The 27961-nt window shown below is 51.8% G+C and overlaps 1 protein-coding gene across 2 annotated transcripts in view; it reads left to right on the forward strand.

The window, feature by feature from the left end:
- NUDCD3 (NudC domain containing 3) overlaps positions 1-26182 on the forward strand; it is a 70453-nt gene extending 44271 nt beyond the window's left edge. Inside the window, exons 3-6 of one of the 2 annotated variants that reach the window (XM_005205595.4) lie at positions 1499-1631; positions 11487-11630; positions 21340-21528; positions 26063-26182. In XM_005205595.4, coding sequence (XP_005205652.1) covers positions 1499-1631; positions 11487-11630; positions 21340-21528; positions 26063-26089 — 493 coding nt within the window. In that variant the 3' untranslated portion in view covers positions 26090-26182. Of the gene's footprint in view, positions 1-1498; positions 1632-11486; positions 11631-21339; positions 21529-24428 lie in introns of both variants that reach the window. The other variant, NM_001075997.1, reaches the window with a different exon arrangement.
- The last annotated feature ends 1779 nt before the right edge of the window (positions 26183-27961 follow it).

Below are 27961 nucleotides of genomic sequence, written 5' to 3' on the forward strand. Positions count from 1 at the left end.
TGCAGGGGGCAGGGAGGTGTGCGTGCCTGCTGAGCTGCCCACCCTGTGATGCTCCCTGGCCAGCGCCCTCCACAGACACCAGCTCCACAGCGCTCGCCTCTGCCGTGTGGCTGTCTTCTCCCCGAGGTTCTTCACGTTGTCCCTCTGTGCGTGTGTCTTTGTGTCCAGAGCCCCCTCCCTTTAAGGACACGGTCGCATTGGGTCAGGGCCTACCCTAACGGCCTCATTCTAACGGATTACATCTGTATAGACTGTGTCTCCGCGTGAGGTGCCGAGGGCTAGGACTTTAACACACTCATTTTGGGGGACACAGTTCCGCCCGCAGCAGCCACCAGTTTACCAGCCCAGAGAGCCTGGGCTGTGGCAGAGGCCCAGCCTCAGATTTAAGGTGCAGAAGGCACACCCACAGGAGGGAAACATGTTCTTGGCTTACAGCGTTCACCTGAAAAGTGCATCCTCATTAACCACCACTCGCGGCCCCTCCTGACCAGAAGTGAGAGGCTGATGGGGTACAGCCCTTGACCCTCTTGTGTGTTTTCCTCTGCAGACATGTGGGCGTGCACAGGAATGTGGCAGCCCACCCATCAGCCTCTCCCTCCAGGCGCATCAGCGGGCTCCGCACGCGCAGGAGAACGGGGCTGCATGTACCTGTTGTTGGGATGGGCGTGCTCATAGGTGTTGTCTCCTCCTCGACTAGGTTTCTGTCTTTTAATTTAGATCAAAAACTTACTATGATGGACTCTCAACTTATTTTTATGTGGTGTTTTTACTATTATTAACAGTTAAATTTTGTGACAGTTGTTTTATTGTGTTTTATTTTTGACATCAGCTTCTGGCCATGCCTGTTTGCATCTGTGCTGGGTTGGTAATACACGTACAAGAAGATTCAGCTGACGGAGTTTCTTTCCTAGGCTGTCTCATAAGCACACTGCTCACGTCTGAAGAAAGTCTGCAGTTCAGTGCAGTGCCTTGGCTTTGATTTATTTACCAGGGGAAGATGGAGGCTGGGTTTGGATTAGAATTGAAGTTGAGTAGCTACAGGCTAAAGTGGTTTTTTGGTATCCCCTCCGCCCCGCCTTTTTTTAAAAAAAGATATGGCCTGCCAAGCAGTTTATGGGAAACCAGGCACCCACAAGCCCCAGGATGTTATTAATTAGGCTCTTTGGCTTATGGACTGGTCTGGTTTCTAAGCTTTGTGAAGACCAGGAGGGCCAGGCTATGCCATGGACTGCATTGACAGATATTTTTCCTAACCTTGAGGGTGCTACACAGGGTCTTCTCCTTGGATTTTCCCTTTGTTCCTGTGAGTTCCCATTGAGGCCCGAATTGGGTGGTCAGAAAGGAAATCAGCCAGAGGGAAGGGGACTTTTAGACGCAAAACCAAGCAAGGTTAGGTGAACGTTCTCAGGACCTGGAGACAGTATGTTCCTGGGACCCTGTGGGCTTCCTGCCCTGCTTGTGGGCCTGGGCTGTCGTCTTACTTCTTGTTCTTTCTCAGGAGACAGGAGCAGTTCCAGAGAAACCCCGACAGCTACAACGGTGCTGTGCGTGAGAACTACACCTGGTCCCAGGACTACACCGACCTAGAGCTCAAGGTGCCGGTGCCCAAGCACGTGGTGAAGGGCAAGCAGGTAACCGCCAGGTTCTTCCAGCTTCATCTGCTCAGCTTCTTTCCTGAAGCAAAGGCTTCAGGCTGTGGGCTGCACTGGAGCTGCTTAGCCACCAGCACAAGACTGCTTCTTGTCTTCAGTCACCAGCATGCCAGTCTCCACCCTCTTTAACCACGTCAAGTATGAGACCCAACTTAGCCTCCTATGTGAATAGCACCTGAGCTTTTTTTTCTTTGTAATTATAGTATTCTCATATCATTTATTGTCTTTAGTCTCTGCAAAAGCACTACAGAGTAGGCAAGGCAGTTATTGTTACACCCATTTCACACTGGAGAAGATGGAGTCCTGAGAGGCAAAGCAGAGCACCACAGGTTCTGTTGTGATAAGTGGACAGTCCTGTGGTCTGTGGAGCTGTAGCATTTATAGCTTGAGTGGATTTCTCCATCTTAATGAGCTTGAGTGAGTAGAAATTTAATCTTTTAGTGAGATAGAGATGTTTACTTGGGGACCTTGCTGAGAATAACATTATTATAGCTCGTTGTAAGTAGGCAGGCTTCACATTAAAGAAAAAAACTCTCATGTGAAATGGGACATTGTTACTATAATCCACAATGTAAAAAATTCTTATATATGCTAGAAACTGTTTTCTTATTTCATTTGTCATGAGAAACTACAACCTGCAAAGTAAGTGGTATCTTTCATGTTTTATAGATGAGAAATTGAGGCCGAGAGAAGTTACTCAGTTATCCAAGTTGACATGGAAAAGTCACCATGTGTCTCCTTCACTCTTGCTATGCCAGGAACAGTGAGCACTGTCTGAATGTTTTAGAAGGAGTGAGTGACTGAATGGGTGCCCTGGTACAGCCGTGGTTTGATTCAGGTGTGTCTGCTTCTAAAGCTTATACTGTTTTCCCTGTGTCCCACTCCTCACTTTAAAAGCAGAAACAACTGCAGCCTTCTTTAAAAGGGATGGTCCCAGAGCATATGAAATGGAAGTTGAGTTTCATGTACGTTTCAGAGAAAGGACCACTGTGTGAAGTGGCTCCTGCTGGTCTGGATACATGTCAGATCCAGGCTCTAGGCAGTGAGCAAGCCCTTCCAGGCCTTCCCCTTAGCCCACTTCCGTCCTGAGGTCCCTCCTGGTCCCTTTATGATTACCCAGGCTTTACCTAAAATAAACCTGCCCTCTGCAGCAGTCTGGGTGGGTCTGGGGAAGCCTCTAGAAGACTGCAACTTCCTACCAGTGTCAGATAAATGCAGTTCATCCTGCAGCATGGAACACAGGAGCAGGACTGGAGCCCCTGGGTCTTCACAGCTCCTTGTGGGTGTGTGTCAGGGCGCCGTGGGGATGGTGTCAGCTACAGCAGCACTGTCTACCATCTCTCCCTTTCTCTCCTTCCACACTAGCCCAGGAGATCTCACTAGGGCTCAGTGACCTCCTGACCCAATGGACTTTAGGATCCAGGTCATACTGGGTACCTAGGGGTCATCCCCACAGAATCCTACTTTTGATGACCGTGTCCTCTCTGACACTGTAGGTCAGAGCCAGTGCAGGCTGTGTTGCCCAGCATGCTTTAGAATTTTAGTTGGTCAGGTGTTGATTTTCATTATTTTTTTTGGTACGATTACCTTGTATGTAGGCAAATAAATTATGAAAAGTGTTGGTTACACACTTAATGAAAAATGTTAGAGCTTCCTGGTCCAGCGTGTCTTCTAACTTCTCCATGAACTTCGGGAACTTTCTCTGGAAGGACTTTTGTTAGGCCCAACCTAAAGCTAGTTATTTTGGGGAATTCCCTGGCAACCCAGTGGTTAGGACTCTCATGTTTTTACTGCTGACGACTCAGGTTTGATCCCTGATTGGGGAACTAGGATTCCTCCAGCTGCACAGCATGGCCTCCCCACAAAAGGCAAACCCCACCCCTCAAAAACCCCAAACTAGGTATTTTGACTTAAGAGACCTAGGTCACCTGACAGCTCTTGCTGAGCTTCCATGGCTTCCTGGGAAGCCTGTTCATTGAAAACAGCATCTCAGATGTGCCCACTAGTCACTGGGGTGTCAGTCTCATGAGTCCAAGCTCTGCCGCCAGCAGTGTGTTGTGAGGGGCCTGCCCTTCATCCTACTGTGCTAAGGGACGGACCGCCATGCCCCCGGCACATCCTTGCCTCTCAGCTCCACTTGTCTTGACCTCTGGGGTGAGATGGCCTCGGTTTCACTGAGGATGGCCCTGGGTTTTGCTCATTTCTGCATTTGACATTTACTGAGCCCGTGACGGTCCCTGAGACTGGTATGAGATGACTGCACTGGAGCTGACATGTGGGGCTCAGGTACAAGGCAGGTGCGCCAGCACAGTTCCAGGCTGTGTGGAGCGTAAACAGGCTGTTTGTTTAACCTGCGCTGTGCAGCCAGGCACCCCTAGGGCCTTTCCTCCAGCAGTCCTTTGAAGCTTTGCGGTTCACAGGAGGAAACACAGAGAGGGTCAGGGTGTCCAGGCTGGCTTTTTCTGGAGCTAGCGCTCCCTGCACTCGGGGGTGTGTGGATGAACCTGAGTGTTTGTGGTGTTGGGACTGGAAGAGGCTCATTCTTTGTAAGGCAGTTATTTATCTAGTGTTGGCCCGTTGTGATACTTGCTGATTTAATTTGCACTAATCTCCTGTGTGGTTAGATTTTCTTTTCTCTTTCAGTAGTATTTTTTCCCCAAGACATTAAAAAAAAAAGTATGATTGATACACAGTGTTAGTTTTAGGATAATGGTTTGATATCTGTGTGTTGTGCAACGATCACCACAACGTCTGGTTAACATCTCACCATACTATAGAGCTCCGTGTGTGTGTGTGTGTGTGTGTGTGCACGCGCGCTGAGAACTTTTAACATACTCTCCTCAGCAACTTTCAAATTCTGTATTTTTCTTAAAAATTCATGATCGCTCTAGTTTTTAGTGATCTAAGAGATTTAGTTATGCCTCACTTATGGCACCCCACTCCAGTACTCTTGCCTGGAAAATCCCATGGACGGAGGAGCCTGGTGGGCTGCAGTCCATGGGGTCGTGAAGAGTCAGACACGACTGAGCGACCTCACTTTCACTTTTCACTTTCATGCATTGGAGAAGGAAATGGCATCCCACTCCAGTGTTCTTGCCTGGAGAATCCCATGGACGGAGAAGCCTGGTGGGATGCCATCTATGGGGTCGCACAGAGTCGGACACAACTGAAGCGACTTAGCAGCAACAGCAGCACTTAAAAGTTTGAGAGTAAGTTTATTTTGTATCTCTTGGCTTTTGCTGGCCTAAGGGTTTTTCTGAGTTGCCAGTTTCTTTCTGGACTGGCTCCTTTCCAGTTGTTCCCTGCGGCACCTGTCACAGCTACCTATGGGCAGTGTTTATTTTTGGTTTTTGTCTGTGGCACCTTTCAGATACCATCATGGTGGTAGCTGTGATGGTAGCAGCTCAGCTGATGAAGTCGCAGTTGTTCTGGGTTTGTAAGTAGCTTTCTGTGATGGGGGCAGGCATGTTGGGCATAACAGGTAGATGTGGCAGGCACCGAGTGTTAATGGAGGGCGGTCCTGGGCCCCCTCTTCTTCAGCTGTAGCTTGTGCTTGAGGCCTCAGAACACTGCCTCTCCTTTACTCCTTTTTGATTTTTTTTTTCTGTGGAAATGGGTTTGCTTCTCAGGTGTAGTGGGGGACAGCTAAATGCATGTGGGTTATGCTTTATGTTCAAGTGTTGTTATTTTACATGCAACCATTTTTAAATTTTTGTAATTTCTATTGTTTTGCTGGTGAATCTAAAGGAAAATTTCTCAAAATGAAGCTTTGGTCTCTTTCATTCATGAGATGTAGTTAGATCTTTGCTCTGCACAGGAAAAGCAGCCAAGTTCCCCATTCTGTGCTCAGCGTAGCCATGAAGTCGGGAGAAGGAACTTTGCAGTCAGGACGGAGATCTTTGTGTGATCGCAAAAGCCAGCTGGGGCTGGTTGTAAACATGGCCTTTGATTGAATCATAGGATTTTAATGATGGAAAATTGAACTCCAGAGATTTTTAGTCTAACCTCTCACTTGGCACATGAGAAAACTTTCCTGGAGATGTGAACTGCTAAGGCCCTACACTGTCTGGTGAGATGGTGGCGGAAGAGAGAGCGGGACCCCGCTCCCACCCCCTTCTCTGTTTGATCAGTCATCTTCTGAGTGGAAAAATATCATGATATTGTTGTGCACAGTCCTGACTGGATGACAGTGAGTGACAAGTGAATTAATTTCCTTTGCAATATTCTCTTTCCTCTCGGAGATGGTGCATGGTCTATATTGACTAATGAAGTCCTGCGGGCTGGTGGGCTCATGCCCATGCTGCATGTCATCTCTAGCCTCACTATGGGAACCTTCCAGAAGAGCACCAAGACCCCTTGGCATGTCTTGTACAGTGATGCTGTGCCCCAGAGCTCAATGCAGCTGTTGGAATTTGTGCTAAAAAGCTCTGCAACACAGTGTTCCCTTCTTAGAAGGCGTTTAGAAAAAAATGTAGGAAGACTTTTATTATAGGAAACTTCCATAGCAGAAAAGGCTAATAGGTTGCATTTATCTATTAAAAAAATTTTTTTTGCTTGAATGCATAGGACACTTACCTGTTTAAAACAATAAAAATGTACAATGAAAAGTTTCTCTCCTGCTTCTGTCTTTTTATCCTATTCCAGCCCCCACCCCAAACTCAGAAATCACATTCCTGGTTTCTGGGATCTTTTGGCAGGTCTTTTCTTCTTTCTTTCCTTTTTCTTTTTTTTTAAAGATTTTTGATGTGGGCCATTAAAAATTTTTTTATTGTATTTGTTACAGTGTTGCTTCTGTTTTTATGTTTTGGTTTTTTGGCCACAAGACATGTGGGATCTTGGTTCCCTGACCAAGAATAACCTGCACCCCCGCCATTGGAAGCGAACCTTAACCACTGAACCACCAGGGATGTCCTGCCAGATGTTTTCTATGTGTATCTTGTCAAATATGACTTGATACCATCATGACCCTACAGGCGATACACTCGCATTGCCCACATTGGCCCTTCCAGGGAGGCTCTGGTCTCTTGTTTGCTGCCCTGCTGCCCGCACCTTAGCTGAGCCTGCCAACCAGCAGGTGGCTGCCCAGGGAAGTCTCAGGGGACCTAGAATTTCCCCTGATGTCCAGCTTCATCTATCAGGACCCAGAGAGTGTGTGTGCCTGAGCCCACTGCCCCTTCCACTCGGGGCTCCAGTCTCTGGTTTTACTCTGGTCGGGCTGTTTTGGTGGTACTTACTCCACTTTCACTACGTCCCTTTGGATCAGGAGTTTCTTGAATAGTTTTTTGTTTTTCTGGAGTTTCTTCATGTCTTGCTTTTTTTTCTTGTCAAAAATAGTACACTATCATCATAAACTCAGAATTACCCAGATTCTCACTGGTAATCTGTATTGTCTAGAAATCATTCTCTGCAGACCATTTCACCCATGACTCCCATTTGGACTGATTATTTTCTAGTTCAATATTATATAGCTTGCATCCTAGAACTTTTTTTTAACCTCACTTATAGATTAAATTCACTGTGTTTTAGATCCTTTCTGGGCCTTCCTCCTTACCCCCTCCCCCTTTATTTTTATTGAGATGTAATTGACATATATCATTGTAGTAGGTTCAGGTGTGCAGCATAAATACTTGAAATGTGTATGTGTATATATATATACATATATGTAGCAAAATAATTTCCACCATCAGTTTAGTTAAGATTACCACCTCACATAGTCACAGTTTTTTTCTTGTGATGAGAACTTAGTTCTCCTGTCTTAGCCACTTTTAAATATACAAGTATTGTCAATTATAGTCACCACGCTATACTTTAGATTCCCAGAACTTACTCATTTTATAAGTAGAAGTTTGTACTCTTTGACCCTCCTTCACCCAGGATCTTCCTCTGTTTTAGTTTCATCCTCATTTTGTTATGTTACAGCCTCAAGTAACTTTCTCAGAATGATGGTGTGGTAATAAATACAGTGCTCCTGAGTGTCTTCAGTTCAGTTCAGTTCAGTCGCTCAGTCGTGGCCGACTCTTTGTGACCCCATGGACTGCAGCATGCCAGGCTTCCCTGTCCATCACCAACTCCCAGAGCTTACTCAAATTCATGTCTATCAAGTTGGTGATGCCGTCTAACCATCTCATCCTCTGTCGTCCCCTTCTCCTCCTGCCTTCAATCTTTCCCAGCATCAGGATCTTTTCCAGTGAGTCAGTTCTTTGCACCAGGTGGCCAAAGTATTAGAGTTTCAGCTGCAGCATCAGTCCTTCTAATGAATATTCAGGACTAATTTCCTTTAGGATGGACTGGTTGGATCTCCTTGCTGTCCAGGGGACTCTGAAGCGTCTTCTCCAACACCACAGTTCAAAAGCATCAATTCTTTGGTGCTCAGCTTTGTTTATGGTCCAGTTCTCACATCCATACGTGACTACTGGAAAAACCATAGCTTTGACTAGATGGACCTTTGTTGGCAAAGTAATGTCTCTACTTTTTAATATGCTGTCTAGGTTGGTCATAGCTTTTCTTCCAAGGAGCAAACATCTTTTAATTTCATGGCTGCAGTCACCATATGCAGTGATTTTGGAGCCCCCAAAATAGTCTCTCACTGTTTGCATTGTTTCCCCATCTATTTGCCATGAAGTGATGGGACCGGTTGCCATGATCTTAGTTTTCTGAATGTTGAAACATTTCTGAATGTTTTAAGCCAACTTTTTCACTCTCTTCTTTCACTTTAATCAAGAGGCTCTTTAGTTCTTCGCTTTCTGCCATAAATGTGGTGATATCTGCATATCTGAGGTTATTGATATTTCTCCCGGCAACCTTGATTCCAGCTTGTGCTTCATCCAGCCCGGCATTTCGCATGATGTACCCTGCCTATAAGTTAAATAAGCAGGGTGACAATATACAACCTTGACGTACTCCTTTTCCTATTTGGAACCAGTCTGTTGTTCCATGTCCAGTTCCCACTGTTGCTTCTTGACCTGCATACAGATTTCTCAGGAGGCAGGTCAGATGATCTGGTATTCCCATCTCTTGAAGAATTTTCCACACAGTCAAAGGGTTTGGCGTAGTCAATAAAGCAGAAGAAATGCAGTTATTTTAACCTTTCACTTATTTTGTGATTTGAGTTCATATGGAATTCTAACTTTAAAGTTCCCTGGTCTTTTGCTGCTGTGGTCCAGGTTCAGTCCCTGGGAGGGGAACTGAGATCCAGCAAGCTGCGTTGTGTGGCAAAAACAAATAAGCAGACTCCCCCAGCATGATTGTAGGTGTCATTCTTTTGTTTTCTTACATCCACTGTTATTGATTGTAGTAATCTCTTCCATTCTGGTTCTTTGTGCGTAAACGTTTCCCCTGTTACATAGAACTTTTTGGAACTTATTCTAAATAGCAATATGAATTGTCATCTTTCATTCCTTCTGTTCAGCCCTCAGTGGGTTCTTTCAAACTGAAGACATGTTTTTCTTAAGCACGGGTCGTTGTCTTGTCATAGTTTCTGGGATGCCAAACTGATTGCCTGGGTTGGTTTCTTATTCTACCTTGAGTTTTTTTATTTTATCTTCCAGTTTTTTTATTTTATCTTTTTTATTTTATCTTTCCTTTCTATTGAAAATTTTATTTTCACTCTATTTTTTTCTAAGTATCTTTTGTTTGTTTTGTCTAGTTCTGTTTTCGTGTTTTATTCTGGTTCTGCAGATGCAGAATCTTCTCAGGTCTCTCAGAATATAAATTGGACATATTTTAAAATTGCCTTTTTTCTTAGGTAGCTCTACAGTCTTTACCCTTTTTGTTGTTGTTAACCTAAGTCTGTCTTTGGGGGCTGCTGCTTTTTCTCATAGGATACAATCCTTAGTTCCCTATTAGTTTTTTTATTTAAAAAATATATGGTCCTCGTTCTTTTGAGTGTGGAATGATGATGGTTTTCTCCTTTACGTGTCTGAGGTCTGCTCCTCCCATCACTGCTCACAGCTGAGGGCTTGACTGGTGGTTGGCTTTGCCTTATGGTGTACTGGGCCAGTGTCCACCCAGTCCCCTCAGCTGCTGGCCAGGTTTTCTGGAGCTGGGCTGCCTGTTGCTCAGTGGCACCCAGTGGGTTCCAGTCTCTCCTGATAGGGCTTTGCTGGCCCAGCTGCCCTGTGGACTGACTCAGCTGCTCTGCCTCCACTCTCCGTACTTGCTGACTGCCAGCCGGAGGCCCCACGCAGCTGTGCTTGTCCCTGTTCTGTGGTGTCTGTCCCCACACACTTCTCCTTCCTCTCCATAGAGCTGTCAAAAGCTTGTCTGTCCCGGCCTCTCCCTACTTACCTTGTGCTGTCCGGGGTTTTTCTGTTTGTGTTTTGTTCCTCTCATCTCTGTGGGTCAGAGGATGACCACCTGTTCTCAGAGTGACGCCTTGGACTGGAGCTCTTGGAAGTGTCTCCTGCCTGGTTTCCCTTGGTGCCTGGGTGCATCCCCTTTGTACAAGAGACAAGTGTTGTGGAAGCTCACCCAGATTTGGAAATTATCCTGTTAGGTGAAGCTGGCTGGAGAATTTCATTTGTTAAAGCGAGCTTGTTCCTGGGAGGCCAACTGATGGAGCCTTGGTCCACTCTATCAAGTGTTCTTCGCACATCTGAGTTCATGGTCAGGGACACAATTTGGCCAGTGATTGTCTGGACCCATCTAGGAGTGAGCTGGGCTGCTGTTGGGCAGCTGGGAGTGAAGTGAGTTGTGCCTGTGCCGTAGCAGGATCAGTCGAGAAAGTGGTAATTCTCCCAGAAGTTGAGTGTAAGTGGAGCTGGGGCTTACAGGGCCTGACTCGGCCGGCCTGTGGGTATGGTGTGTGCAGACATCGTTTTCCTTTCCATCACTCATTTATGGTTATTTAAAATTCAGGTAGGTTATAGTATCAGATTCCATCAACGTGTGTGTAAACTCCATTTAGAAAATTCTGTGACACTGAGGGAATCTTTCCAAGTGCTTTATAAGCATTTAATAAGCACTTACCAGGTGACATGGGAGGGCCACCTCCAAACTGTTTTGACACCTTGACTGACCCCACGCTCCGGTGAGAAAGGTCTAAGTTAGCCAGCCTCTGTTCATGTAATGAATACATTGTGTAAATACTATTATAAAAAGATTTTTGCATTATAAAACACAGAATTTAAAATTTTAAAGAAAAAGGGGTGGTGGAGGTGGTGGGGAAATCCCTGTAGTTCTGTTTTCTTTCCTGGACTGTTTACTGATCTGAATGTACTTGGGATGCTGCTTGCTGGGATCCACGCATGAAGCAAAGCCCCTAGTCCAGCAGCTCCAGCACAGGTGTGAAGACAGATGTGTGAGAGCAGAGATCCAGCGAATGAGTATATGGGAGAACAGAGACAAAATGTAAAACCAGAGGATCTGGCCTCACCCTCCTGGGTGAAAGCCGAGCTGTGGCCATAGCCGGCACAGCAGCTCCTGGAGGGAAGAGGAGCTGGCTGCTCTGGCCCCCGGGCATGTCCTCTGGGGTGGGACTGCTCCGGACCCCAGACAGCAAGGTGGGCCTGGGGAGAGTAGCCGCCTGCTACACTGGCCCTGCTTGCCTTCCGTCCAGGGAGTTGGTCTCCCCTAACTGGAGAGGAGATTCTGCTCCCACAAAGCACCCCCTGTTACTGTTAGGCGTATTGAAACTGTAAGTGCGTTCTCTTGAAGGACATGACGACACAGTCTCCTTCATGTATGAATTGGTATTATTTTCTTGGTTCAGTGGACCTGGTGACGCTTGGCATGGTCTTGCATCCTGTTCTCCTACCGTGTGCAGCCAGGTGCCTTGGAAACCACTGTTCCTTCCTGTCTTGGAGCACAAGGTGATTCTCTTTCACTCTGTTCCAGGTCTCGGTGACCCTCAGCAGCAGCTCCATCCGGGTGGCTGTGCTGGAGGGAAATGGGGAGCGTGTCCTCATGGAAGGGAAGTTCACCCACAAGATCAACACCGAGAGCTCCCTCTGGAGCCTCGAACCCGGGAAGTGCGTCTTGGTGAGTGTGGGTTGTGAGGCTGTGAGCATGTTGATTGCTGCAGCGGGGGAGTTGCCCCGTTGTTTCCCACGTAGCTCAGAAGGCACCTTTGTGGGCTTCTGCTGACTCACTGCTGCATCTGCAGCCTTGGCCCCTGGGGTCCCAGTGCTTGACTTCTTGAGGTGGAGCCCCTATCAGTGAGAAACTCAGGGGCCCTTGAGTGCAGTCTCTTCTCCTGCCCACACACAGACCACACACGGTGACCATGGAGGAGGTCGTGGCGGGGCACCATCCCCAGAGTGTGGCTGTGCTGCTCACACTGGATGTGTCTCTTCAGTCTCAGAGGCCTCTCTCTCCAGGGATTCAGTTATATCTAAAAGGCAAAACCAAATAAGTTAAAAATTAAAAGGCAGATCATTTACATGAATGCCAATCTGGAGGTGCAGAGTTAATAAACTCAGACAGCCTTATTTGATAAAGGGGGTCTCAACTGGCTAAGCTAACCAAGGGTGTGGGATCCAGACTAAGGGGAATGTGTTCCAGGTACTACATTCTTCCTTCATAAGAGCCTTGTACCTGTTCAGTGGGCAGCATGCAGGGAAGCTTCCTCCACCAAAGGGAGACTGTATATTTGGGTTCATTCTTTTCCCTCCTCCTGGGGTGCTTAACCTGGGGTGTGGTGAAAGGGGTAAAGATGAAAAGAAAAATATTAAGTCTTTGGACAAAGAAAAGCCTCAGAATTCTATATAGAAATATTCTTTATGTACAGTTTCATCAAGATCTACTTGTCTCTGGAAAATAGATGCCCATGGGCCTGCCTGTTTGGTCCTAACTGGCAGGCCCATAGGGTTCTGTTTGGGTTCTCTCAGCTCGCAGACACCCATGCCGGATGGAACAGAGAGGAACCCCCAGTGCTGGGTCGGCTGGAGGTCTTGGCGTGCTCGGGATGCATGGGCGCACGCAGCCCCTCTGTGTGGCAGGGACACTGGTGGCAGAGCGCTGGCCAGGTCTGCCAGAGTCTTGTTTAGACCTTGCTCTGTTGCATAGGCCCTGTCCTCAACACGAGCGTGTGACAGTTGTGATGATTTCCGCCCTCATTGCCCTGGGCTCAGCCCCTCATCTCTTCACCCCTGTGCCTCCCCACTTGCAGTGCCGTTCCCCAAACTATGGCCCATGTTCTTATCACCAGTTCCTCCATTTGCAGATTGCCTTCACGGTCATGGTCTCATCTGGACTTCGCATGGTTGCGGGAGGTAGAAAGCCAGGGTTTCATTATCCCCCTGCCTACCGAGGTCATGCCAGTAGCCAGTGGGAGCCAGCAGCTGGCAGGCTACCCTCCACAGGTGCTGCTGTGATGGCTCAAGTGGTCCCAGAAATGTAGACTCGTGATCTTGGGTGCCCTGTTATCCACGGGCACCAGGCCTGACGTCACCTGTGTGGGGTTGATGGACTGTCCAGAGCAGTCCCAGCAGGCAGCTGCTGTGCTGGTCTCCCTCTGAGGGGCACTTCTGCTATCTTCAGCCCTGTAAACCCGAGCCTGTGCCTGGGATGGAAAGACTGACCTCGTTGCTGGACTCTGAAGGTTCACAGCCTCTGTTTACAGCCCACGTGGTCTGTCAGGGTTGTAATCAGGATACCGAGGATTCCCTTTACTTGACATTACTTCAGTGAAAATGAGGTTGTTACCAGGTAGCTCACTCTTTAGGGTGTTTGTCACAAGAGGTGACACTGACTTCTTCACACCTGTTCCAGAGCCATGTCATCTTGTGTGTTTTATACAAGTTACACCTGAACACAGATGTGGCTTGTGGCCAGGGCCTTAACTCCTTGTAATTCAGGCCTCCATGTATTGCGTACAGGCACTCTGGCCTGGCTCTCTGAGATGCCTGGCAATGCTGATTCATCTCGGCAAGCCTGTTTTACAAACCAGGATGCTGACACTCAGGGTGAAGGGCTTGCTCAGGGTGGATCCAGACCCCAGACCCGGAGGCCTCCTGTTCCCTCCTTCTCTGTCTATCAACCAAAAGGTGCCCTGGTGGGGGCAGGCAGGGGAGGAGAGCTGGTAGCAGTGTGGTGGTGTTTGTGAGAGGCTGCACTGGGCCAGCAGGGAGACCGGGGTGTCGCCGTCTCTGCCAGCCTTGCTCAGGTGGCCCAGGTGGCCGGTCATGTGCCCAGGCCCCATGGTCAGCCCAGGTCCTCTTCTGGTCCAGGAGGAAGCTTGTGCCCTGGCCACCTTTTAGTTTTCCAGTTTGCTTTTGCCAGGCACCTGCTGCTCAAGGAGTTATAAAGGAGCAGCCCTAGCTGTGGACCGAGGGACACCTGTCGCTGCCCGTAAGCGTGGCTCAATTCTGCTCCCGCTCACTGCGCAGGGTCCACGTAGAAACCTCCGGGGATTGCGGGCGCTGCACTGGTTCTTTCCCTGGTTCCTTTGAGTAGCTTTCATTATCCGTGGATGGTGTCACATTTCTAATGCTGCAGCAGTTGTAGAAGGGAAAGGGGACTTGTTTAGAGCATCATATCCTCCTCTGGAGCTTTCTTGACAGCACAGCCCCCTGCTCACCTGGCGTGCACTTTCTCCTGAGATGCGGGACTCTGCCTGTCTCCGCCTTCCTCCTGACCATTGGTACAGCCAATGCCTGCGTGTTGTGGAGACACTGTTACTCGTGGAGCTGGAGGTTTGGTGTGTTTTCAGTGTAGTTATTTATTTTATTGATGACGCCGAGTGCCATGTGTCTGAGATGATACTGTAGTGCAGTGAGCACGCTGCTTGGATGTGTGAAGACCCTGGTGCACCTGCTGTGAAGAACCAGTGCCACTCCCTCGAGCCTCTGGAGGAAGCAGTGTGGCTGCTGCGGTCACCAGGCCTGCTCTCTGCCTCAGTCCCACTAGCCTGAGCCCCATGGTACCTCTGTTCCCTGGTCTTAGAATGAAGCTCAGAGCCTTGTGTGCTTATCACTAAGTGCCAGACCCTGTGCTAGGCCCTGGGGCGATTGAGGGAAATCATCAAGGGCCCACCTCCTAAACTCTGAGTGGACTGGAAAGGGCCCCTGGATGTCCTCGCCAAACCCCAGAACCTGCAGATAGGGCCTGTTTGGAGGAAGGGTCTTTGCAGATGACAAGATGATCCTGAATTATCCAGGTGGGTCCTAAATCCAGTGACAAGTGTCCTTAGAAGAAGAAAAGACACAGGCACACAGGGTGACATGACCGCCAGGCAAGGTTCCCTAGAAGCTCCGGAGGGAGTGCAGCCCGGCAGCGCCTCGATGTCGGCCTTCCAGCCTCCAGACAGAGAAGATAGATACCTTGTTGCAAGCCTACCATATGTGGGCTTTGTTACGGCTGCCCTGGGACACTCACACAGGCTGTATCATAAGGCATGGTTTCTGTGGGGGCCACTTGGGACAAGAGGGGTCCCCCCAGGGATGCTTGTCACCTCGCCAGAGCCCATGGCCTGAGTCTTCACCTCCCAGGCAGGCTGACGCAGACATGCCCCTTGATTCCCAGCCACCGCTCTCTCCTCGCCTGAGCCGGGATCCGCATCAGACACGCCCAAGCAGCCTTTCAGAGCAGGCAGGGGTGGCAGCTAAAACCGGATGACAGTTCTTGCCTCCCTCCCTCCCACACTTGAGAATGTTAAACGAGGCTGCTTGATTCTCAAGCAAGCTCCTTTCTTGGTTACGGAGACGTGAAACCAGGGCCTCCCCCTGTGCCTTGTTCTGTCCCAGAACCCGCGTCGGCTCACTGCCCTGGTTTCTCCCCGCAGGTGGGGCTGATGGCCAGGCTCTGGGCGCCTGCAGGCTATGGCCTCGTGCTTGTGATGCTCCATGTCTCTGATTCGTAGCCATTTGTGAGGCGAAGCCCGTTCACATGCCGACATGACCCACACTCGAGTCATTTAAAGTCAGTGCAGGAGCTGCAGTGTTTGCAGACCTTTGTCCACTTGCCTAAAAGCTCACACTGCTATGTGTCTGGTGCCTGAGCCTGGGAGTGTTTTAATGCATGCTGTACCCCCATATTTAGATGATTTCTTTAAATTACAGTTCTCAGAAGTGGGGTTACAGGCTGACTGTCGTCCTTGGCCATTGCCATGGCTCTTCCCTGAAGGATGTCAGATTTCTGTGACGTCACCAGGCCCCTTTGCACCCCAGCACTGGGCTTGTTCATTTTAACTTATCTTTGCTGACTTATCTGCATTTATCCCATTTGTTCCTTTCCATTTTTCTAGGGAGGATATATGTTTTTCTGTGAAGTGGTTCACCATCTTTGTTTCTTCGTGGGTGGCTACCTGCCTCTTTCCTGGCCCTGAGGGACCACTGTTCAGCTTAAAATACAGATTAAGTTATGTTAGTATTTTGGCAAGAGCCCAAGCCTGGAAATTAGTCCAGGGAGTGAAATGCAAGTTCTTGGCTTTCAGTACCCATGTTTCCCGGGACCTGTCATGTTTCTCAGGCTGGTCACATTTTTGGCATCATTGCCAATCCCCAGGTCCCAGCCAGAAAGAGCTGAGGCCTGATGTTGAGAAGTAGGTGGCCTAAGGCATCATGTTCCAGCACCGTTCTAGAGAAGTTGCCCAGTGAACAGGAGGTATGTGCCAAGCCAAACCAGAGGACCACGCTCCCAGTGGACAGAGCAAGCACCCCCTCCATCCCATGTGGAAGGAGAGAGTAGAGGAAGCTCGGCAGCACGTGGTCACTTTCTCCCAACCACACCCCCATCATAGCCAGCTTCTGTCTGGCCCTCAGCGCTTTAATGTTAAAGCTTAAAAATTTGTTAACATCAAAGACTGGCAGTTTCCCCACAACAGTACTGCCCCTGGCAAAGCCCTGAGAGGTCAGTGGTCTGGCTGGGGATCACGTTCTCTCCGCAGAAGTACCTGAAGCTGAGCAGGCCCCCTGCTGTCTCTGCCTGTCTTCTGTCCTGGTTTCAAGGCAACCCCCTGAAACATCACCCGCAACTTTCACACACATCTCCTTGGTCCAAACTTGATCCCACGTATGGGCAGCTGCGAGGACCCGTCTTCTTGCCGGGCACACTGCCTCCCTGAATAGAAACAGGGTTCTGTGAGGAGGGGAGGGGAGGGAGATGAGTGTCAGTGAGTCATCAGCACAGATTGGGGTGCTGAGGTAAGCTGATCCACATGGAGTTGGAAGTTTCTGCGAGGACATTTTGGGAAAACTGTTCAGCCAGCACTCTGGGGGTTCCCCTGAGAAACTGATTCTCGATCTGGGACCAGTTGCTACAACCTGGAGGAAGGCCGAGGGATAAGGCTGAGTTATCAGGTCATAGCAGCCACCCCTGACCAGCCAGGCTGGGGCGCTCCATGTGCTGCATGGTCAGGGACTGGAGTGAGTGAGAGCTGTTGAGATGCTGGACATCCAGGAGCTGGTGCTGAGAGAAGGCCCCTGCTGGCCTCCCACAGCTTCTGTTGGGGCTGGCAGCATAGTCTCCCCGCCACTGCGGGGGAGAGGGGGTCAGGGAGGAACCCCCAGGCGCTGCAGCCACGTGACGTCTTTGCCTGCCGGTGGGACATCGCAGGAGGGGCACAGCATCGCCTGTGCAGGGTTCTACTGGGGGCGCCTCCCTGAGTCAGCAGGAGCAAGCACCAGACAAACCCCAGATGAAGAATGGATTTTATTTTATTTTTTTTTATTTAGATCAAAGGATTATAGTTTTTTTAATATAAGTTTATTTATTTTAATTGGAGGTTAATTACTTTACAATAATATTGTATTGGTTTTGCCATACATCAACATGAATCCACCACAGGTATACACGTGTTCCCCATCCCGAACCCTCCTCCCTCCACCCTGAAGAATGGATTTTAACAACAAAAGACCGCAGCGGCAGAATGTTGTATGTTAAAGGGGACAGGCCCACTAAGATGTAGTCGAGACCCTGGACTGGATCCTGTGCTGGAGGCAAGGGGAGCTGAACTCTACTGGGTTGTCCAAAAAGTTCAGGTTTTTCCTTAAGATGTTACAGAAAAATCCAAATGAACTTTTTGGCCAGCCCAGTAGTGAAGAACTTTCATATCTTCAGGAAGAGGCACTCACTGAAGTATTAGGGGTAAAGGGCCAAGATTCTGGAACAAGTGTCATGTAACTTACCACATATTATATATATAAACTTACACACAGAGTGTGTGTGCAGACACACGCATGTAATAAAATAGTGTGTTAACAGTGGGTGAATCTAGGAAAAGGGTGTGTGGCTATTGTTTGTACTTGAACAATTCTAGTAACTTGTGAGATTGAAATTGTTCCAGATAAAATGTTTTAAGAAATGAGATGGCACATAAGTCCATGAAAAGATGCTCAGCATTGTTAGTTGTTAAGGAAATGCCAATTAAAACCATGGTGACATGTCACTTCATATTTATTTGATTGGCTCCTGAAAAGAATCAACAGTAGCAGGTGCTGGCAAGAGTGTGGAGCCCCTGGAGCTCCCCTGCGGAGACCAGGGCCATGAAGTTACACATACAGTTGATGGGAAGGTCATAAAGTTACACATACACTTACCGTAGGACCCCGCAGCCCTGGTGTCTGCTGGGTGTCTACGAAGGGGAAGGGAGACACATGTTCACACACAGCCCTGCAGGCAGCCTGGTAGGTGACTGCCGAACCCTAGAAAGGCCCACCTGGCCACCCACAGGTGCGTCAGCCCACCGTGTCAAGGGGTTACCCCTCCAGGCATGCCCAGCATGGCTGAACACCAGACCACTATGCTAGGAGAAGAGCAGACCAAGACACAGACCAACCAGATGGCAAAGCAAGTGGCGGGCTGAGGGGTCACCGACAAGGGGACCAGGAACTTAGGGTGTGGCTTGATAGTGGTGGCTGTGTGGCTGCATTTGTCAAAACTCATAGGGTGGACCTACTCTCACAAGTGAGTTTTACTATGTGCCAGCTTACGCCCCCACAAACCCAATTAAAAAAAATAACTGTTAAAAAATCAAAACCAAATGTTAAACCATCAGACTGCTTTATCAAAGATATTATTTTTAGACCTGAATCCTTCAGCCCCATTCCAAGAACATTTTCCCCGTGTCCTCTGGGTGCTACATTTTGTATTGCTCAACCTGGAAAAGGAATAAAGTTCTGACCCACTAGCACAGGAATGTGAGGACATCGCATTGAGTGAAAGAAGCCAGGCATGGGAAACATAGCCTTTGGGTCCATTTCTGGGAAGTGTCCAGAAAAGGCAAATAAATGATTTGTTGCCAGAGCTGGGGGAGGGCAAGCCTCTGGGCAGAGTGGGGAGTGACCGCTTGTGGGTACAAGTTCTCTTTGTGATGACAAGAATGTTCTGAAACTAGACACAGCCTCTGTGAATGCAGAATGCACTGAATTGTTCACCTTAAAATGGCTAATTCTATGTTGATGTGAATTCCACCTTAAAGGTGGTGCTAGGCTCATCTTAATGCCTGTTGGGTGTGCAGAGTGCCCTCGCAGACGTGTTCTGTGGAGGCAGGAGGCACAGGTAGTGAGGCCCACCAAGCTCCTCGTCAGGATCAGTCCCGTGGTGCCCCCGAGCCGTGTTAGGCCTGGGTGTGCGTGGACCTGTCTGGGACACCCCACATGTGGTTTGTGTGAGAAGGACCAGCAGCAGAGCACCGGGGTGGGGTTCAAGCTGCCCCCCCACAGTGCCGTTGAGGGCTCTTGGCCCGAGCGCAGCTCTGCTCTGCCTGTGGCATTGGGCAATCCAGGTGAGGCGCTGACTCCAGGTAGAGGTAACAGTGTGTATTTTACAGGGCTTGGATTAATGCTAATGATACACGTTAAGAGAGAGCTCAGCAGTGATAATGAGATCACTGCTGAGATCAGTGATCACTAACAAAGACACGAATAAAATAAATCCGAAGGGTTTGTTCTCTTTGGAAATTTATATTCTGTAAGTACAGTTGTCTCTCAGTATCCTCAGGGGGTTGGTTGCAGGACCCCCAGAGGATACCCACATCCAAGGATGCTCTCATCTCGTATATAGATGGTGTTGTGTCTGCACATAACCTACATACATCCCCTCTCATACTTCATGGGATGTACCCAATACAATGCAAATGCTATGTAAAGAGTTGTGGCTGAAGGAGACAAGTTCAAGTCTTGCTTTTGAAAACTTTCTGGAAGTTTCTTTCCCAAATATTTGTGATCTGAAGTTGGTTGAGTCAGTGGATAGAAGGCTGACTGTTCCTCAGAAGCTCTCCTGGAATAATATGAAGAGAGTGGATTTCCCCCTCAAGCCTTTCACTGCACTGACCCAGAGATCTGCAGTTCCATGAAGATGGGGCTCAGAGCTTGGCACTGGGGTCTTGGAGGGCCAGGTCAGGTCCACGCATGCAAGCAGGAGAGTAAGTGGGCAAAAAGCTGCCTGAGCAGCTGGGCTAAGCAGCTGGGCAGAGCATCTGGACACAGAGACTTCACTCTGACTGGAAACCGTGGTGTTGGCAGGGTAGAGGCCATTCATCTGATGAGGAGGGCAGGGCCCCTGCCACCTCACCCCTGCCATCTGCACAGCCACGTCCACCCATGATGGTCAGAAGTGGGGCAGCCTTGTGTACTGGGCTGAGATACTGACATTGATTCTGTGCTCGCGGTTTTCTGGAGCTGTCTCCACTGCATGACCTGCCCTATCAGCGCCCACACCTCAGCCGCTCTCAGTGCCTGGGGCTGAGCTCTGCTGGACCTGGACTCCGTAGGGGCTCTTGGTGCACCGGGACAGAGGGCTGGAATTGGCAGCACTGCCCCCCGCAGCCCGTGAGCCATGGGGCAGGCTGACTTGTGGCCTGTGAGCACGCAGTATCTGCACAGATGTCACTTGTCAGGATTGCCCGCTAGCCAGTCACACCGTCCTCATGGCTCTCTGAGTAAGAGCTGCTCTTGCTGTGGGCTCCTAATCTCTATCACCTCTGCACATCTTCGGGCGTGACTGGGGGTTTCATCCTGTCCGAGAGTGGACAATGTGAGGTAGGTTCGCAGCTCACCTGTCAATTCTTGGTCAGCTGATAGAGAGTTTCCCCAAGAACCCAGCTGCTGGGTATAGGAAGGGGTGTGCCCTGGACCCTCCCTGTGTGGACGCTGGGATGCGTGTACTTGGCTTCACCTTCAGGCCAAGCCCTGCTATTCCGCCATCCTTGTCTCTGAGTTCTCATGCCCCCCTGACTCTTCTGTCTCCTCCCTGGGCTACACCATGAGGCTGGGCAGAAAGTGACTCACACGCAGTGGTCGCCCTGGCCAGGCCAAGGAGGACAGTGGGACAAAGAAGCCTGGGCGTCTGGTTGTGGGGGAGTCTGTCAGGCTGAATGCTTGGTCCCTTGGGTTCCAAGTGCCCCCAGCAGGCAGGAGACTGGCTGCTGCACTTGGAAGCAGGAAAGGTCATTGTAGGGGTGGTGAGCTAGTGGGGCTCCACAGGTGGGTGTTGAAAGAATCTCCTGTTTGGGCTCAAGCTTCCCTTGGCAGCTTGGGAGGCTGTGACAGGGGCCAGTTACCACGGGTGGTGCAGCTCAGAGCAGCTGGAAATGTCCCCTCTGATGAGCAAGCTGGGCTTCTGGTGGCTGAGCAGGTAGGGTTGCTGATGCCCGTCGGGGGGTCACTTTTTCTGAGAGGACCTGGAGACAAGGACCTTAGGCACCACTCAGTCCCAGTTCTGGAGAATGGAATCCCCAGTGTCCCCACATTCCCCGGGTCCCCAGTGCCACCTCCCCAGCCCTGACCCTGTCTCTGCCCTCGTGTGCCAGGTGAGCCTGAACAAGGTGGGTGAGTACTGGTGGAGCGCCATCCTGGAGGGCGAGGAGCAGATCGACATCGACAAGATCAACAAGGAGCGCTCCATGGCCACGGTGGACGAGGAGGAGCACGCCGTCCTGGACAGGCTCACCTTCGACTACCACCAGAAGCTGCAGGGCAAGCCGCAGAGCCACGAGCTGGTACGGGCACACACACTTCCTGGGCCTTCCTGGGGCTTGAGCTGGGGTGGACCGGGCATGCTGCTGTCTCTGCAGCTGCCTCCTGGGTCCCGACACGGCAGCCTGGGCCTGGTCACTGCCTGGGCTGGGGCTCTGGTTCCGTGCCTGGACCGAGAGCCCAGGTGGCAGGGCCGAGAGGTGCCTCTCCAGAGGGTCCTGGTAATGCTGCGTGTTCTCACCTCACACACTGGGGCTGTTCCTCCCCTCAGCCCCTCCAAGACCCTCAGCACAGGAGGAACAGCCTGGCCCTGCCCTACCTCAGGTCCGGTGCAGCTTTGACCACAAAGGACCCGGGGGAAGAAAATTCTTCCAAGTCACTTTCGAAGTCAGAGGCCTGAGAAGCGTGGCTGGCCGGTAGCCCAAGAAGGGCAGGAGGACATCAGTGACTGGAGAGGAGGCTCATCTGGAGCCTGTGGTGGCAGAGAGGAAGATTAGACTCGTGCTGTCTTTCTCCTGTTTGATACTCCCAAGAGGGGCTGTTTAGAGAAGAGAGTTCCTTTCTCAGTGTCCCAAGTGAACCGCATGGGGATTTGAGAGGAGGGTCGAGGTGTAGAGGTCACAGCACGTGTTCAAGGTCCTGTAGCTGGTCTGGCAGCAGGGTGGGGTTTGAACCCTGAGCTGGTGTTAGGCTTGTCTGTCATCCCTCCCTGAGTCTCTGAATCGTCCCTTGATCTGGTTCACCAACCTTACCTGGGCTTATGGGGCTGGAGGCCAGGACTGTGGTTGACCATTGGCTCCCAGGCACCTGGTAGTCTCATCTGTGGAAGGTGGCCTCAGGCTGTAATCCCTGAGCTGGCCTAACATAGGACAAGGGGTGCAACCACCTCTGTGCACGTTTAGGTGGCAGGTTTATCCAGTTAATGCTGCATTTGCCTGTAGCCGCCAGATGAAAGAGCAGTCTGAACACTGACCTGACAGGAGAGGGCCCTGGGCAGCTGTTGAAAGTTTGGATGTCCGGCCCCAGAGTGGGCAGGCACTAGGCCATGAGGTCTAAATAAGAAGCAAGAGGTTCCTGCTGATGAGCTCAGGGCTGGGATCCACAGATCCAGGAAGCATCTGAAGAAACCTGAAGATGCTGGTCTGATGGAAAGGCTTCCGTGGTTTGAGTCAGAGGTGCTGGTTCTAGCAGGACTTGTCAAGGGCCTGGCAGTGCTGACCATGGTGGCATGAGTGCCTGGCTGAATGCAGTGCCCTGTGGAGGCCTTCAGTGGACACACGGGAGCCCTTGGATGCTGGTGCAGGCGGTGACCCCTCATCCAGCTGACCTGCTGCTGAATGGCTCAGTACCTCAGGGCTGTGTTAGGAGAGGCAGGGGCACCAGCACTGCTGTCTGGGACTCCTCTGGGCTCAGCAGGGATTGGGAACGAACGTCTGCATACAGGGCTGGCCTCCTAGGTGTCCCCCTGGACTGTCTTCGGTACATGGGGCCTTGAGGGACACGCAGTGTGGGGAGCAGGTTTGGAACCAAGAGGAAAGCGTGGAGGCATGAGGATCCGGCAGAGCTGGCGTGGCCTGGTGGTGAGGCAGCTGGCCTCTGTGGCGTTGAAGCCCTGCACAGTCACTGTGGTCCCCGGAGGAGAGCGTCCCAAGGAGAAGATAGTCAGCACGCTGCAGGTGGCTTTGGTTGAGGGTGGTGGGAGGAGAGGGGGCTTAAGAAAGTAGGAGGTGGCAGTGAGGGGCCTGGGGCAGGACCAGTGTAGAGAGCGGGCTGAGGACCCTGTGGGGCTGGAGCAAGAGGGCCCGTCAGACTGCCCATGGCAAGGCAGGGGTATGGGGACATCACCATGGGTCGAGCTCAGAGGGTGTGTCTCGAGGCAGAGCTCACTGGAGAGGGTTTGTCTCAAGATGCTCAGATGAGGGGCGTGCAGTGAGAGCTTGAGGAGGAGGTGACTCAGAGCGGGCGGTGGGCACGAGCCGGAGGAGGAGGGATGGGATGCAGCTCGCCCTGTGGCTGCCGGCGCCCGGAGGCGCGCAGGTGGGCGGGGCTGGGCGTCTAGCCCCTATTCGGGCGGCCTGTGGGCAGCTGTGCCAGGTGCTGTTCGAAGGTCCTTGGCGTGTGTCAGGTGTGCCGAGCCGAGCGCAGTATGTACTGCGTGTCTGACGTGTTCGCTGCTGCACCACTTAGGTGGAGTAACGGGGCAGAGGAGGCCCCGTCAGGAGCCCTGCAGTCTTGTCAGACACCAGGAGCTTTCCCCTCAGCTCACTCTGTCGGCCTGGAGGTTAAGAGGTGGGCAGGGCTTTCTGGCCCTGTGGCCGTGCGTCTCTTCATTTCTCCTGGTCAGAAGGAAGGGGAGAGGGTTTCCAGCCCAGTGTGTTTGCAGGGAGGACATGGAGGGCAGATGTGGGAGGGGACAGGGAGCAGCTTCCTGCTGCCACCCCAAAGGCTGGTGGTCCAGACTGGGATGATTGAGCCCACCTTTGATAACAGCTTTGGCCCCTGCCCCCAGGGGCTGTGGGATCGGTGATTGGTGGGTACACAGTCAGACATCCTGAGGTCTCTTCCTTTGAGTCACATTCCTAGACTATCTGAGAGCACAGGCCTGGAGACTACCCACCTTGTCCCTATGAAAGGGGAGTAGAGACCCTCTCTAGAGCTCAGTCGGCTCTGTGGGCTGTGGCCCTCAGGCCCTCTGGAGCTTGGACAGATACTCCTGGTGAGCAGGGACAGCATCCAAACCAGGAAGGTGGCCGGTGTTGCTCTGGGGACAGGATGGGGTGGAACCCGAATGTGGGGAGCAGGGGCTCGCAGAGGGTCTGCTGTCAGCCCAGGCAGGTCCTTTTCCAGAGGAAGCAGAGCAGAGCTCTGCTCTGGGACGTGCAGGCCTGGTGACTACAGTAACCTCTCTGTTTTCTGTTTGTAGAAAGTCCATGAGATGCTGAAGAAGGGGTGGGACGCTGAAGGCTCTCCCTTCCGAGGCCAGCGATTCGACCCCGCCATGTTCAACATCTCCCCGGGGGCTGTGCAGTTTTAATGACCGGAGGAGAGGACGCCCTCGCTGGCAGGGAAGCGGGGCCTCGGCCGCGCCCCTCAGCTCCCTCCTGCCGGGGACTCGCTGTCTAGTTCACCTCTGCCATCCTTTCTCTCAAGGGTGAACCGGCCTCCACCCCTGGCCCTGCGTCTCCTGACTGTTTGAGAGCAGGGCGGGGCTGTGCGGCCTTGCCGAGGGGTGTGGGGAGCAGGGGCTGTCCCAGCGGGCACAGCTCTGGGCCCTGCAGGCGCCGCTCGCCGCTCCCTCCCTCCCTGCACTCGCTGCTCTGCTCCTGTGCTCTCTGCTTGCTGTTCTCCGTGCGCTCGGGCGGGCGTGGGTGCCCCTCGGCTGTGGAAGCGCAGGCAGGGATGTGCAGGCTGAGGGCTGGGCTCAGGGCCAGTTTGGGGAAGCTGCCGCCTTGCCCTCTTGCTGGGTGTGTTCTTGTGTAGTCTTGCCCATCTGCTTGTATGTGTCCCCTGCCTTCCTCATCGGGGAGCCACGGAAACCAGGGTGCTGGTCTCTGATTCCGGATGCTGGAAGCGTCTCTGGTGGCCTCAGGCCCTGCACAGCAGGATCTCTGTCTTCTGATTGGCTTGTCCTGCTGCCCCCGGCCTGGCACTTTCCCCTGGGGGACTGGTTCTTGTCAGAGCAAGCTGGGCCAGGCGCCCTCAGGAGACCCCACGGTGTGCCACTGCTCACTGCAGCCCCGGGTCCTTTCTTGGCTGAAGCCAGACTGTGCCACCCAGAGCTTGGGGCCCTGCTCCCGCGGCTCTCCCAGGACCCAGAGCCCTTGCCCTTTGCCAGGACTGCGCGGCTGCCCTATTGGTTGTTACCTTGCAGGCCTCTGCACCCTGGAACCTGCCCTCGAGCTCTGTGTGCTGGACTTGGGGAGGAGGAGTCCTGGGGCTGGGGACGTTCCTTCTAGAAGCTTCCCCCTTCAGCTGCGTGGGTGGGAGCTGGTTCATTGCCGTGTGTGGGGGCAGGTTTCTGGCTCACAGGGCCCTGTAGACACATCCCTGGGAAGCAGTTGCTTGCTCCTGTGCCATCACGGGAGGTGTGTACACCTGGTGACTGGTGGGAGCACCACCAAGGGGGCACGGAGCACTGTTGTTGGCTGTCGTCACCAAGGCTGGTCATGGAGCTGCTGAGGCCCCCTTTCAGCATCCTCCGGGTCTCACCTGTCCCACGTAGTGAGAGGTCTCACCCATCTATGTGAGAACCGTTCTGGCGCCGTGCCTGTCTCCTCCCCTCCGCCACCACCAGGGGGTCCTCTGCCGTCACCAGGTGGGGTATGAGGCCTGCACCTTGGCTGTTTGGGAGCTGTGGACTCCATGGTCAGTTGTCTTCCTTTTGCCTGATTTTATTTTCAAGTGTTTGCGTTTCTCCCCACCCCACTGGGGGTAATAGCAGCTTGCCGGCATCTGGGAGTGGCAGGCTGGAGGGCTTGCCATCCTGTGGGCTGCCTGCGCCCCTCGCTGCTGGCCTGGGCCCTGGACCTGTGCACTCTGCCTGTTTTCTCTCTTCAGACACGGCAGGAGCAGTTTGGCCACTGAGCTCCATCAGCTGAGGTCCAAGGAAAATGGGGTGCCTGCCTGCGAAATCACCCTGTCTCCGGTGTTGGTTTGCAATAAATCTGTATTTAAGCACTTCTGGGTCTGTGTGTGATATTTTCTGCCAAGACGGTTTTCACTATGTGGTCATTACCCGAATTCTAGCCATCAGGCCCATGTATACAGCAAACACCAAAATGGGAATTCCTAAATAGCTCCCAAAGCTGTTTCTTATCCAGCCTGCATCCTGGCAAGACTTCACACAGCTTTCAGAAACATAATAAGCTTTCGATCAGGAAAAATGATTGTAGCTCTAGAGCTCACATCCATTTCCAAGCAGGATTCGAAAGACTTCAGCCAGAGGGTCCTTGGTGCCCCATTTACCTGCAGTGGCCCCAAAATGCTGGGCTCATGCTTGTGCCTGCACCCCTCCAGGCATAATAGGCTTGTGGCACGTCCTGGTGCCTCATTTACATCGCAGGCTGTCCAGTGTGGCCTCCCCCCACCCCCACCCTCATTCCAGGGGCCGAGCTCAATGGGCAGAACCTGGTGGGTATTTCTTGAATGAATGAAGAAAGTAGACAGTTCAACAGTGAAATTACCAAGCAAACTCCCAGGACAGAAATAATCTGCCAGGAAGGACAGCACCGTCTTCAATAGTTTGTCTCCGAAGTGTGCAGGAGGGAGAAGTCAGGAGTATTTTGTGTGCAAATGTGTCCAGGAGGTGGCAGCTGCCTTACAGAGACCTGACCACTCAGAGCACAGTCTGGGGAACAGACCCAAACCCACCTCCAATCTGCTCCCCAGGCGGCCAGCTGGCAGCAATCTCAATCCAGGGCGGACACGTTGTTTCCATGAATAAAGAGTGGAGTGTGGGTGTGGAAGCAGTCCTTGGTAAGCACTCTCTCCCTCTTGGACAGAGGGCAGGCGCCAGAGCAGAGCCCCTGCCCCGAACAGTGGCACACACATGGCGCTGGTCCCCCGTGGCCTGGGAATCAGGTTGTCCAAGCCTGGCTGCTCCCAGGCATACCTCTCCTGGACATGAGGTTGGCATGATGCCCCCTGGACATGGTTAGGGATCCCAAGCCTCTCCTTCAGTCCCTATCACAACTTCAGGGGCGAGGAAAAAGTAATAATCTGCGATTTCAGGCTCAGCTCACCCCTCAGCTTGTCCACACGAGCTTGGTTTTATCTACATCCTTGGGTTTATTCTTTATAACTCAAGGTTGGATCACTGGTCTGCTTTCAAAGGGGAAAAAGGAGCGTCAGATGCCAGGTGGGGCCTTAGATCTCCCTGCCCCTGGAACCTTGAACTGGACGCCACTCCCTGCTCTCCCAGCCCTGTTCTGCGGAATCTGGCATCTGCTGCCATTGGCGTGGGGAGGGGACGTCTGAAACCACACCCTCCAGCTCCCGCTGGGAGAGTCTGGCTACTGTGACTCAGACTTGGTGGTGCTGAGAGGGGTCAACCTGGTGGCACAGGGAGATACCACCTTTTACAGGGCACCCGTGGGCCTGAGGTGGCCGTCCTCCCGCAGAGCAGGCCCAGGCCTGTCGTTTCTGGAGGAGGCCTTTGCAAGAGAGGTGTCGACCCGAGGGTGAGTCAGGGCTTCTCCAGGGAGCTCAGGCCAGGCCTTCCATCACCTCTGTCCTTGTTCCTCCTGGGAGGGATCCTAGGCTTTTGGCCAGCACCGGCTGGGGCATTAGAGACATTTTGGCTTAAACTCCCCGTGTACAATGGCCACAGGGGAAGTGTCACCACTGAGGCGTGAGCTGGGCCCCACTTGTGCCCTCATTCCCAGTGGGACCCCCTGCCTCTGCTCTCGCATCATCCCAGAGATGGTCTGGCTCTGCATATAGATGCTGAAGGGGTGC

The sequence above is a fragment of the Bos taurus genome, chromosome 4, assembly GCF_002263795.3.
Source record: "Bos taurus isolate L1 Dominette 01449 registration number 42190680 breed Hereford chromosome 4, ARS-UCD2.0, whole genome shotgun sequence".
Classification (NCBI taxonomy): Eukaryota; Metazoa; Chordata; class Mammalia; order Artiodactyla; family Bovidae; genus Bos; species Bos taurus.